A 13,433-nucleotide genomic window follows, 5' to 3' on the forward strand; every position below is an offset into this window, starting at 1 on the left:
TGCCTCCAACAGTAGATTTCTCCAGGTATGCAATGTAGGGCAGATCAGAATTCCTAAGTATCTTTTTCACTTCTTCAGCATATTCCGTTGTGTAGTTTCTTGCTGCGCTATGCTGTAAAGAACAATTCTACCTGTCCTAGCTTGCTGGGACTGGAATACAGCTGTATTCTTCTTAAAGAAGAAAAAAATTTCATCTCATTTTACTGGAATACTTTAAGTGGACCACAATTACACTGGGTAGAAAAAGGGAAGAAGATAAAAAAAGCAAGTAAAACAAAAGAATCAAAATTTCATTTATTCTAAAGCCATTTTTTTCTTTTATTATCTAGTTGCTGAGCTGAAAAATCATTATTTGTACTGACGAGGGCTCCTGTACTCCCATTATCCCATCACAGCTCAAATTATCATTCCCTACTGTAGAAATTATTTCTTCTTGCAAGGTACACAAGTTTTCCTAAAACCCACTTCTGCTACAATTGAAACCCAACACTGCCTATTTATTGGTCAAAATAACCCTCCGCTTCACTCTGTTTTAAATCTTTATAGCGATTCTTGATTGCTGGACTCAAGGATCATTCTACTGTCAAAAAGGTCCAAGAAATTTGATCTACTTTAAGAGCACTAGAAAGACAGCTTATCCATCTGAAAGATTGGCTGAAGTTAGTAATACAGCTCATACAAGCTCTCTGGCCACATTCGGTGACTACATTTCTCTTTATTTTGCAGCTTCAGGGGTATAGATACAATAAGCACATTTCTAGCACTGCACAAATTTCATTTTCAGTACTAGATCATAAACACCCAAAATAGGTCACAGTAAAGACTTCCGAAAGCAACATACAAACAAACTCTGTTGCAAAGGGATCAATCTTTCAGCACAATGAATTCAAACTACATCAATGTGGTTGTATTCTTCTCTGGAATACTACGTTGTTGGTTTTTTTAGAACTATTCCACTTTGAGACATGACAGAACAAAATTACAAAAGCATTTGCGAATGTCATGATCCAGTAAATTATAGTGCAGTGGGCAGATACTTGACTCCACTTTCTGACATCAGAGTCTCCTCAGCCAGATGAGTTCACAGGCCTAAAGTAAAACCATAGAACTTTTCTCCAATTTGCACCTAAAGACAGCAGACTTCTCCCAATATCCACCTGATTTACGTTTACAGATGCATTTTGCAGTCGCTGTTTGGAGCTCGTACATGCAAACAACTGCGTGATCATAAACAAAGGCATGCAGGGCTAGGCAATTTCACGGACTGGCAAAAGCAGTTCCTCTGTGTATTTCAGAGGCTAACACACATAGACTTCTACACGCGCAACAGTACACAACAGCCTTAATTTGTATACAACAAATTTGTATACAACAGTCTTAATTTTAGAGATTTTGGAAGTGTGAGAGTATGTTACATGCTAAGTAGCAAAAATTGTCCCTCCCTGCAAAGAATCGTGCAACAAAACATCCGTTGCTTAACTCTGAAAGGATGTCCTTGCTCTTTTACTCATTTTTGCCATTTTTCACTTTAGTTTCATTAATCACATCTTCCCTCAACTTTTTTTTTAAAACTATACCTTGTGGCTGAATCCAAAACTAGAAGAATTATCATCATTACACGTTTCTCTCTGTGACTCAAAAGGGAGCAGTGGTAGAACACGCAGGCATAGCAGTAGGATGACCCCAGAAGGGATTCCCTGATCCATATTACTAAGGAACTTGGGAAGGCACACGGGAGGGATGACCTTCCCCTGGGACCAGCTGGGCATGGATTACCTGTGTTGTGGAACTTCCTGTGCATCAGAATGATTTTGATTCATATTAGGATGAACCAAAAGTATTTCAAAAAAAAGCAGATCAAACTCCCATTCCAGAAGAGCAGTTGACCCAGAAGTCAAAGCCCCAACTCCGCCTGACTCAAACAAGTGACTTAAGCTCTAGTCTAACATGCCTGAAACATCCTGCTGACTCTCCTCTACCTTGGATGAAATATTCAAATTATTAGAAAAGCTTCAGGCTGCATCCTCCCCATTTCAAGTGGGCACTGCCTGGGGGGCTTTTGAATCTGCTCCTCACTTTCTGTCTTTCCAGTGGATATTTAACTTGTTATATACAAAGAGCAGCAAGTCTCTGTCGCAATGAGGCCAAATAAGGCTTTGAACTTCCATGCCTTGCATGCTCACTCTTGGTCTTCCCCCTTGGGTTGGGGTCTCCTGTCTGTCTCCTCCTTCTTCCGTCTCCCCTCAATGTCCTAAGACGCAGGTACACTGCTGTCAAAAGTTTCTCAATTGACACACTGACATATTCCAACAACTGACCTCCCCAACCTGATCTATTAAAAAGAAAAAAAAAATAGTATCAATTTTGCACAGATTTCTGCTGAATTCCAAGTCTTAGTGACAAAAGGTGCCTTTCAACACATGCTGGCTCAAGCAGCTCTCCTGAAGGGGTGACACACAACAAGTTTTGCAAGAGAGCTTATACCCTTACGCTCTCCCATTGCACATCTTCCGCGGTTCCTTCTCCTGTCGTAACGGGCTTGTTCCTCTAGGTACTGTAGTGTGCTGCAGAAACATACTAAGCCTGACAATCAAATCAGTCATTTTCGTCCCTAGCAATAACCAAAAGTCCTTCCTGACTGAAACCATAAGGAGGTTTTTTTGGAGATGGATTTTTAATATTTGGCTAATTAGTTCTCTGGAAAAGAGCTATCTCTGTACAAACCTGGGCACAGTGAAGTCTGATCCTCCAAGAAGAAGCCTCTAAGGTGCTACTCTATGATAAAATGTTAAATAAAAAAGGTGTTATAACTGATAGTTCATCAGTGCTTTTGGCTGAGAGCGATAGTTTACTACTGCTCACGTTTTGGCTCCAGATATTTTGATCTGTCTGAGATACCGCTGTTCCAAGTTTTACAGGCAGATTTTGCCTCCAGTTAAGCATGTGACAGCCACTTCCTCATTTCCTTCATGCTGCAATATATCCACCATCAAGCAGCTGATCGGAGAGTGGCAGAGGGCAGGTCCAAACCTACAGAGGTAAAAACTGCAAGATACAGGGGAAAAGCTGCAGGATAGTCAGCGCTTGTGGCTCTAGAAACAAAGGATGAGGCATAGCAAGGTGCTGAACAGAGCAACACCCTTGTGTTTCTTGCTGTTGTTGAAGTAAAGCTCTTTCTGCAGTAAAAGAATTTATAATTAAAAATGCAACATTCTCTGTGGAAATAACATTTGCAACACTATACAATTCTTCAACATAATTCACATGTTAACACTAGGGACACTTACAATATTTATTCAGAATTTTGTTAAATTACTGGATGAGGAAATATATAATATTAAGCACTCTGGGACATTAAACAAACATACCAGTTTCCTATAACAGAGACTTCTGCCTTTGCACTACATGATAAAGCACCACCACAAATGAAAAGAGAAAATTTAATCAGGAAAGGAGAGGGACATTTCTCAAAGAGAAAGGTCACTAACAGGAGCAGTTCTGCTGCAAAGGGGCTGGGTTGTCTGTGAGTCGCATGCTCCTTCCAGAAGAGCCCCTGGAAGGGTCGGATTCTAAACTCTCCGACATCTTTTCACAGATTATATCCACAAGACGCTCAAACACCTGTCTTACATTGATGTTTTCTTTGGCACTGGCTTCAAAATAATCAAAACCTGTGAGAAAAAGAGCAAAAAGTCAATAAAAACTGATGATATGGAGATAATTTTTAAAATACCAATTTTTTCAAAATTCATCTTAAGAAAACCTTCCAAGGAAACAAGACATTAGACAATTCTTAAGCTCACTTGATTCCCACAGCCTCAGAATAGTGAGCAGAAATGCTTCTAAACTCTTTCAAGCCTCAGTAAGGGTCAAAGGCACAAATGAATCTTTACCATAACTTTGGTAAATACTTCTGTAGATGTTACAGATCTGAATAAACCCAGGACAAGGGCTCAAACTCTCCCACTTCTATCAGTGGGCAAAATGCTTTGCTTCTTTGGGTCTGTTTTTTCCCCACCCTTTCTTTGTTTAGATGGGAAGCTCTTCAATGATAACTACTTCTACAGCACATACCATGCCAGAGCACCAGTTCTGACAAGGGTCTTTCAGCACTGCTGAATTACAGATGTTTGTCTCCTACAGAGTGATTTCAGCATCCAGTACGACTGCAGCTAGGGGCTGTCTAAGGAGCATGGACACCCAAGCACTGACCCCTTTGACCAGAAAGCAGCAAGGCTGGCGTTACGCCGAGGTACGGATGACATACAGACTGCTGCCTGCTGCCTCCAGCTGACACCCAGCATTACACAGCAACCAGCCTCCCTCTCACAGCGGAGCCCGACTCCCTCCGAGAGGAGCTCTGCCTCAGCCAGCAGCGGTGCGCTCAGCTGTGAAGCGTTACCTGTGCTGCTTCGGCCCACACAGTTCTTTATCTTTCTGTCCCCAAGGGCCTCGAAGATCAACCATCATTTACAACTGCTGTTACTTCTGTTCTACCAGCTGTTTTATTGCCAACAGCAAGAACTCAAGTACCATACAGCGAGTTTATTTTGAAATAAGCTACATTCTGTTGTGATTCACTTTGGGAGCACTCTGCACACTGCATCAGTTCTCTTTGATTCTGACATAAACCAGGGAAAAGAGAAGTATTCTTAACCGATTAGTCTATCATTGCTAGACGTTAGACACTGCTAGACATTAGACATTGCTAGACATTAGACATTGCTAGACATTGTTAGACGTAATCATTGCCATATGTGAGAAAACAAATAGGCATCTACCCTATTCTATCACTTTTTAAATATCATGGGATAACGAATAAAATGATAAGGCAAATGTTTGCCTTATTACTGAATAAGAACTGCTGTCATGTACCAGACAAGTGTCTAGCCCGTTTGCTAATCTTTGATGGTGATTAGGAGTGTGTGTAAAAAGCACAGGAAGTCAGAGAGCAGAACTAGGATATGTGTCAGTCCAGCATCCATTTAGCTTTTGCTGTGACTGAAGTGGTTTTGGTTTAGTTCACATTCAGGCCAATAACAATTTTTTAACCAGATGGGAAACTTAGCATTTAAAAATGGAAAGGAGTCATGTGATGGGGTATATTCTTCAGGATTTCCTAGAAGGTTCATAGTCACGTATTCCTACTGTCGGACCAAAATTGTTGTCCTAAAAACATTAAAAGGCCTGACCCTGAATTCTCTGCATACCTAAAAACGGAGATAACTTCAGTAGATTAAGCAATGTAAATGCTTCCTTTCGAGCAAACACTGATCAGGTACATCATATCCCCAACGATTTTAATGCCACTACACAAAGTCAGAGAAACATGCTAAAGGATAACCTTTATGTGAAACGCTATGCCGAAAGGGAACAGTTTAGGCAGACAATCACTTAAAAGGATCCCTCCCACCTCATACACAATGTAATTTCAGATAATGCTGTACGCATGGTCACACTCAAAACACAGAAAAGCTGCCTGATAAAACCAGGTGCATTTTTTGACCCCTTTAAAAAGAGCATTTTGTATGTTGGGAGGCTACCAAAAAATGAGAATTGGACAGCACTTTCCAAAGGCGTAACTAGCTTTCATTTTCCTCTGCGCTGGGGATATAGTTCTCCACTGTGGGTTGGAAAAGCTCAAGGATCAGTCAGGTGGCAGAACGGGGAATCCTTCAGGAGAACAGTTTTATATTGATGGAGTCAGTTGCTACGTTAACTGCATGTTTGTGTGTGTGTGTGTGTGTGCACACGTGTGTGTGTTTTGAAGTGTCCCAAACATAAAAAATTCTGATTCTAGATGCTGGGCTCATATTTAAACAAGCAGATGAATGATTTTGGGAGGAAGAAAAACATTAGGAGTCCAGATAAGAGTAGCAGTTCCAGTAAAACTCTCTATTTGTTGCTATATGATTCTGGACAAATTTTCAGTCACTAACAGTGAAATTACTCCTGCAAAATATGTGGGTGTACATGCATTCACAACTGTTTTTTGAGAGTTTGCAAAACAGGAACCTAGTTTATCAATATTTTCAAGAGCAAATCAAATTCTGATATGTGAAAAATAGCCCCTAACAGACATGTCTTTGTTTACTTTACTAGTCTTATATGTAAAGGATTATTATTACAATAATAATAATGGCAAATGAGAGTTTTTAGTATCAGTATTTGCTCATTATTGGTTTATCATGACAGTGTCTCAAAGCCCCAGTCAGGAATGGGACCCTTTTGCTCTCATCTCTTTCAAACAGTGACCATCTTTTTGTTTATACCATAAAAGTCTAGCATAAAGCCATACTTTCTCCTGGTCTATAAGTAGAGTTTCTAAACCTTCCCTTAATAAAAATAACAAGTAGCGAATACTCATATTCTGTAGGGTTAACCGTAACGGGTGATTTGATCAAGGTCACACTTTAAACTATAACAATGTATATACAGTGTATACTGGGACTCTACAACTCCCATTTTAACAATACATTATGCTCCCTCCAATTACTGACTTAAGAATTGAAGACAGTATGGAATTTTATAAATTTGGGGATTACGGTGATTCCTCTAAGTCTGTTAAGAATCTCTGCTCTTACAAACTAAATAAATATTTACAGTATGCCCACTGTAAGGGTCTCCACTCTTAACTGAAGTCAGTTTTAACAGGACTTACTTGTAGCTGTGAATTCTTAAGAGAGATGGAGACAATATAGTTAAAACTTAATACAGAAGCCCTGATTTCATATTAAAAAGCTAACATATGCTTTGATACATAACAGAAGAGTGAAAAACAAATGAGAAATTGGGATGAGTATCCTACATCTTGCTGTTCATTCTAAAATCTTCACTGCAAACCCAATTTCCTCTCAATGAAAATGTTTTGCTCCTTCTATCCCATATCAATAAGGTAATGTAATTTCCCTACCCGGACAGGGAAGCCTAGTATATTTTTAATATATATTTTACTCAGCTCTACATATCCATTTATAAACTTTCTTTTTCACTACTTAGTTGCAATTTTTTTTTCTTCTATGAAAGCAACTTTTGCATTCTAAAAATGATGAAATGGTACTTAGAGACCTGCAGACAGGACTGTATTCATGAAACCTTTTTCTCTTTTCCTTCAGTTGAGCTAATAAAAGCTGTTCTCTTCAAACAAACTTTGTCTTTCTTATATCCTTAGACATTAGCATTACAGCTACAACAACGCTACAAGAAGGTGGTATTCAGCAATGAGCAATGTAAAATGTCTAGCTAGAATACATTAATCTTCTTAGTAGTGATGCCATTATTAAGCTATTACTGCCAAAAGGAGTTTTTGTTGTACAAATTAAAAGGAACACCTTATAAAGAAGAGAGGAGAAAAAAAAAAGAAAAAAGAAAAGCTTTTACATGTACCTAGCTGATCAGCCAGATGTTTCCCTTTCTCCAAAGGAACAATTCTTTCATCCTCCATGTCACATTTGTTTCCAACCAGGATCACTTGTGCATTGTCCCAAGAGTAAGTCTTGATTTGTGTGGCCCTACAGCAGGACAAGAAAGATGGTTACCTTCCATCAGTAGTGCCAAAAGACAATCATATATTAAGTATGAAAACAAATACCAATAAACACAACATCACATCCAAAGACTACATGTAGATTAAAAGACAAATGGCCAACTTTACACATAAAGCAAGAATGCCACCAGTGTAATGTATAGTGCCATTCTATCTCACTACTCCTTAACTTTGTGCGACAATAAAGTTCCTTGTCAGGACTTTTCAAATGTTTTAAAGATCTTAGGAACTAGACAAAAAGCTGAACTGAATTCTTTTTTAAGGTCTAGGGAAAAAGCATTCTTCTAAAGCTCATTCTCCTACAACCATAATCTGTCAGAGGCACTACAATCAATTATACCACTTAAGGGTATGGTCTTTACAGAGAAAGCCGTACAATACACACTTCATACTAGATTTACAATTTCTTGTAAAGCATATTACAACAACAATTCAGAGTAGGCAAAAAATGGTCATTTGCCGCAATAAATTTGCTGCAGAGTTTTACTACTGCTATAAAAAATTGTATTTTGGGAGTCAAACATAGATGGAAACATCAAATCATCTTTGCTTGAACAGGAAAACTGCCGTGGAGACTGAAAATTGCCTAGAAACATGGAAACAATTGCTAAAGAGAAACAGATTTACCAACTTGGGAAGAAACAGGCTCAAGGTAAGGTTTTGTGAGCTAACAGACACAGCTAGATCAAGTGATAACTACGGCAGAAAACACAAGATGCAACAACAGACAGCAAGTATCTGACAAATGCTAACACTGGTATCCGAGGTATCGAGTAGAGGTGGTTTAGGCAGGAGTACCGAGGAGGACCTCTACTGCTCCCGGTGACTCACGTGCTGTCACTGCAGTGGAGCTGGCTGCGGAGCCCAGGACACTCGGCCTCGTATTTGGCACCAGGCCTTTCTATAGATCTTCTATGACAAAATTGAGGAGTGTTTTGGTTTTTTTACATTTATCCTGAAGGGCCAGTCTCTTCCCACCAACCTCAGGGAGGTGTCGCACAGCCAGCAGTAGGAACAGTATTAGCTTGGTAGCAGTCGTTTTCATGCATTTTTCAGGCTGGCCCAACCTATTTTATCTTCAATTCTATCTTTCAAGACTCCCTCCTTCCCAAAGGCTGTTCTTCCAGAAGTGATCTACCCGGTCCTTCTCCACCCCTCCTCCAAACACTGCTCCGGTCCATTCTTTGTCCCTACAATGCACCCCTCCATACAGGACATCCTAGTTTCAGGGAAACCTAGCATTTTCCTGAAGAGCCAGGATTCCCCTCAGATTTTTACTTCTGTTTAGTTTGCTTGAACTCCCCTAAAAACATGGCACTTAATTCCTTCACTTTCGAATTAGCAGCAGACTCCAGCTCTGATCCACTAATGATAATTTTTAATTAGTTTTGAGCTGCTTACTCGCCTTTGCCACATAAAGCAGCTGGTCACATCACTCCACAGTTATCTGTGAAACAGGGGGTCATTTCACTGTGCAAATGCCTCGAAGAAGCACGTGTAGTTTGCAAAGGAGAACACAAGCCTAAACCAAGCCCACTGCACAAGCCCAGCCTCCCACTGCAAAATGCAAACGTAAAAAACTAAAACACTCACTCCAACTGCAGTTTTGGCCCTTCCACTTTCACCTTTCTGAGTGCCCCCATGTAGACTGATCTTATGAGAGCTAACATGAGTCAGTGACAAGTTTATATAGTATTCTGGGGTTTCTCAAGGCTCATCACAGAAGCAGGTGACCTTAGGAATCGACAGAAAGCCCAGGGAGATGAAATCTCCCCACTCTCCCTCTGTAGGCAATGGAAAGAAAGAAAGTCCCCCTAGGTTCAGTTCAAAGCACCTACAGTCAGGCTCCTGTTCGGACCCCCTTCCTCTCTTTGGGAAACAGCTTTTCAGCACCGAGGCGGGTCATACGAGGGCATGCTGCCAAATCTTAGCTATCTACACAGAATTACTTGGAAAAAGCACCAGGGATCTCCCACAGAACCTCATCCTTCTCCTCAGCTGCTTCGTACAAGCTAGTGAAAACCCTCCCTCCCAGAACACTTGCATTTACACTTACTATTGGGAATAGTAAAAAGTCCTTAATAAAGTAGAATGCCTAAAAGCTTATCCCTGTCCAAAAAGAATAGCAATACATTTCCAGGAGCTTTTGGAAAGACAAATGGAGGAAAAAAAAAAGGGGGGGGGGCTTGTGTAATTGAGATTTTTCAATAACTGTCAGAGTAGTATAATATGTACACTGGAAAAAATATCTGTATTTCTGTTACACGATAACAATGCCGTCCCCTATTTGTGCTGAATTCCACAAATTTATGATGAAGCACGTTATTATTGCTTCACGCTTGGGAGAAAAACAGTCTCAGGTTCACAGTTACATGGATATATCAACAACCTCATTTAGAGATCCACCTTAAAAATAAATACAACTAATTATTTGTGAACTCAGCTGTTACTTAAATCTAAGTTCAATTTAACCAATTTTTCTTTTCCTTCTATGAAATTGCCTAAATTGCCCAAAGCAGAATTTCCACAATGTTTCCTATTTACTTTACAGTATCAAATGCTGTGTTTATTTCAGTTTTATTTTACAATTTCAAATGAGGTGTAAAGCACTAATTTATCTATACAGAAAACTATCAAGCCAGGGTCATATATTAACAACCAAAGGAGCCTGCTAGAAAATCTAGAAACTGGCCTGAAAGCCATAAAGCTCATTTAACCCCCTCACTCACCTTACAGGGAAGGCATCTTATTACTCAACCAGAATAAGAAGTTTTTTCAAACACCAGGTAAAATCCACCTTTGCTTTTGCCCATTTATGCCTTTTCTTCCAAAATAACCTGAAGGTACTCTTGACACACTGGAGTAAGGAGAATATGTCAGACCTTCCCTTTTACACCTTCTCATACAGTCTGTTATACCTTTCCCAGTGAAAGAGCAAGAGAGCAGGCCACATCCTAAATATTCCCAAATGCATTAAACTTTCTCAGCTGCTTTAAGATAGTTGTCATGTATTGGGGTGATCCATGTGAATGAAGGAAAAGACTGTACCTCAGATTCACAGACTACCCAAGGAGCTTGTCTAAATTCCTGATTTACAGGTACTCATGAAAGAAGTCCCTTTAATTGGTTTAGCTTAAATATTTTCAGAGTGACGCAAAGCAAACTGGAATGCCTCTTTCAGGATGTCCACTCGTAAGAAGGGTTTGGTAGAAAGGTCACCCAAGGAAGGACCGGTACGGAAGATGTTCTCATTCCCCGAGTGGACACTGTGGCCAGAGCACAAGGCTGTTTAAACAGTCACATTTGCACGAGCCAGACATAAGAGTTAAAGTGCACCATACGCATTGGTGGCAGTTTTAGAGGGGACATTGGAGCTTGATGAAATGCTTGGAGAATAGCAAGGCCACTGAACACAGTCTGCTACGACAATTTCCGAGCTAGCCAGAGGATACAAGCTCTAAGATGGTAGAGAGGTCAGGAAGAAGAAGAACTCCCTCCACCGGCAGGGAGTCGACTTTGCGTGAGCTGCATTCCTGTAATTCCAGCATAATTATGAATTTTGAGATCTCTGTGCCCCCCTAGGAGCTCAACAGAAGAAAAGCATTTGTTATGGGCAAGAGCTTACTTGGAGTGCTAGGTCTCTGGTTCAGGAGTTTGTTCATGCTTTTGGCTTGTTTTCTGTAGGGAACTCTGCGGGAAGAGACGGTACAAGAGAAAGGAGTGAGATGGGCTGAGACTCACGTTGACAGGCTGCTTACGCAGCATCTTAAAAACCCGAATCACTAAACTGCCGTAGGCAGGGCACCACCAAGAAGGAACACGCTTTAGACCGGAGATGCCCTACTGTAAAACATGTAGATGACTGCTGTCCACTAACTTGAATCATAACGAGGTTTTGTGAATGGGTGCAATTTTAGGAGCTAGGAATTATGTTCACGTGGGAAATTCTTATCAGCCAAGGGGAAGGGACTGGGATGGCCAGCGGCCAAAAGTTAGTGGAAGGGGCACCACTTCGTATCTGACTGGCTGATGACTCTCTTGACACATGCTCCTAAGTTTGGCTGTATTTGCTTAATGATCCCAGTCCCCTGATCATATGTCAGGTGAGTTACGTGCAGAGGTTTATTTTAAACTTTTTGGTTTTAATAAATGTATGTTAAGACAAAACATGATGAAAACATGCTTACCCACTAACTTGCCCCCAGGTTAGCTTGGAAATACACTTAGTTAAATCAGCTTAAGATTGTGCATAAAGAAAACCTGAGGGAAGTTTAGAAAAGACCTACTAAAGTATCTGTTCCCTCTACCTGAGAACATAGCATTCTTTCTTTCATTCCATTCCAATTTCCATATAAATGCAGTTTCAACATATTAATTCCAACCTTTCTTACATCCACGCATGGATGTGGGCAGCCCAGTTAAAATTATCCTTTTTATATGTTTGTCCTGAAAATATTTGAAAGCAAAGATCCTTGAAAAGCAAGCTCTTTTTCCTTACAAAAGCTTAAATCTTTTATCCTCATTATTTCCAAATGTATTCATCAGATTCCATAGAAAGAAATTAACTTGAATCAGATGAAATTGTGTCACTTAATTTAAAATATTTAGCATTTGTTCAGGGGTTTGGGGGATTTACAGAAATATATTTTCATTTTTTAAGGACATTCAGTTGGCTTCACTCTGTAGCTCACTATATTGGTCCCATCAGTAGCTTATTGAAACTTTTCATGCCAGAAAAACACTGAAATTCACACATGCCATTTTTAAAATAACCAGAAATAACCAGGAAGATTAACAGGTTCTTTACTGGATTTAATTCATGTTAGCTGGTAAACAACTCTTGAGTACTTCTGCTTTATTCTCAATGTCTCAAATGAGAGCCAACCTGTTGCACCATGCTGCATTTATGATAAATGTTTAACTTAACGGTATTCTTTATTTACCTGTACCTGGACACTGAAAAACACATCACTAACCAGCTAGACTAACAAGACCCTTAAGAGAGAAAGGATGCATCACAACTGCTGCTGCTCCGTCCCGTCTCAAACACTGAACAGAAGCACTGCAGGAGCGCTAGGCCTCCCTGTTTATCACTAAATGCACTGGTATCCTCTCACACTTGACTTGAAGAAAGGATTAGGCTAATGGAGATAAAGGCTCTGAGCTAAAGGAGCTTTTGTTTGGCTCAAGTAGTAGACACTGTTATTTTCCAGGAGGGTGCATTTCTTGACCGAAGACCAGATCTATTACAATGTTTTTTGCAACATAACTGTACACACAGAATGGTCAAAAAGACAGAAGTCGTACATAGCTGCTATGCTTGCAAATGCCCGGGGCTGATATAGCTGCATCAACAAAAGACAAAAGCTTTTGTTCGCATTTCTTGTCCCTTCAGAAGTTTAGAAAATAGCTTTGCAGAGTGGGAAAAAAAAGCATCTCTCAGGTGCATCACCACTAGAGGACTCTGCTGACACAGTCATACTGGCTTAGCCAGACTCATCATCTCCCCTCCTGTAGATGAGCTTCAGAAAGGCAGGAAAAGGGCTACCATAGACCCATTATATCTGCCCCGCTAGGTTATTTGGGCTCAGAATCTTAAAACTGATGGTTGAAAAGATTCATGACATATCAAGTAAAAATCAACAGTCATGGTTCACCTCTGTCCTTTGGCTGACAAGTTCCTCTTAGCAGAGATGTTCATGCAGCTCCCGTGGCAAAGGAAGACATGAAGTTAAATACACAAAGCTGACCTTTCCTTATTCCTACACCCTTGCACCCCTGCCTGTGGTGGAACAGATGTTAGACCATTTCAGGTTAAATGTCACCAGCAAAAACTTTAAAACAAAGTAGCTCATAGACTGAAATTTGGTATATTTAACTGAAATGT

At 40.1% G+C, this 13,433-nt stretch overlaps 1 protein-coding gene across 3 annotated transcripts in view; it reads right to left on the reverse strand.

Annotated features, from left to right (window-relative positions):
* Positions 1 to 699: 699 nt before the first annotated feature.
* Positions 700 to 13,433, reverse strand: part of RAB3B (RAB3B, member RAS oncogene family) — a 66,167-nt gene continuing 53,433 nt past the window's right edge. For all 3 annotated transcript variants that reach the window (XM_067301242.1, XM_067301241.1, XM_067301240.1), the window contains 2 exons: positions 7,387 to 7,511; positions 700 to 3,671 (listed from right to left, as the gene is read on the reverse strand). In XM_067301242.1, coding sequence (XP_067157343.1) covers positions 3,484 to 3,671; positions 7,387 to 7,511 — 313 coding nt within the window. In that variant the 3' untranslated portion in view covers positions 700 to 3,483. The remainder of the gene's footprint in view (positions 3,672 to 7,386; positions 7,512 to 13,433) is intronic.

Source organism: Apteryx mantelli, chromosome 8 (assembly GCF_036417845.1).
Source record: "Apteryx mantelli isolate bAptMan1 chromosome 8, bAptMan1.hap1, whole genome shotgun sequence".
Taxonomy (NCBI): Eukaryota; Metazoa; Chordata; class Aves; order Apterygiformes; family Apterygidae; genus Apteryx; species Apteryx mantelli.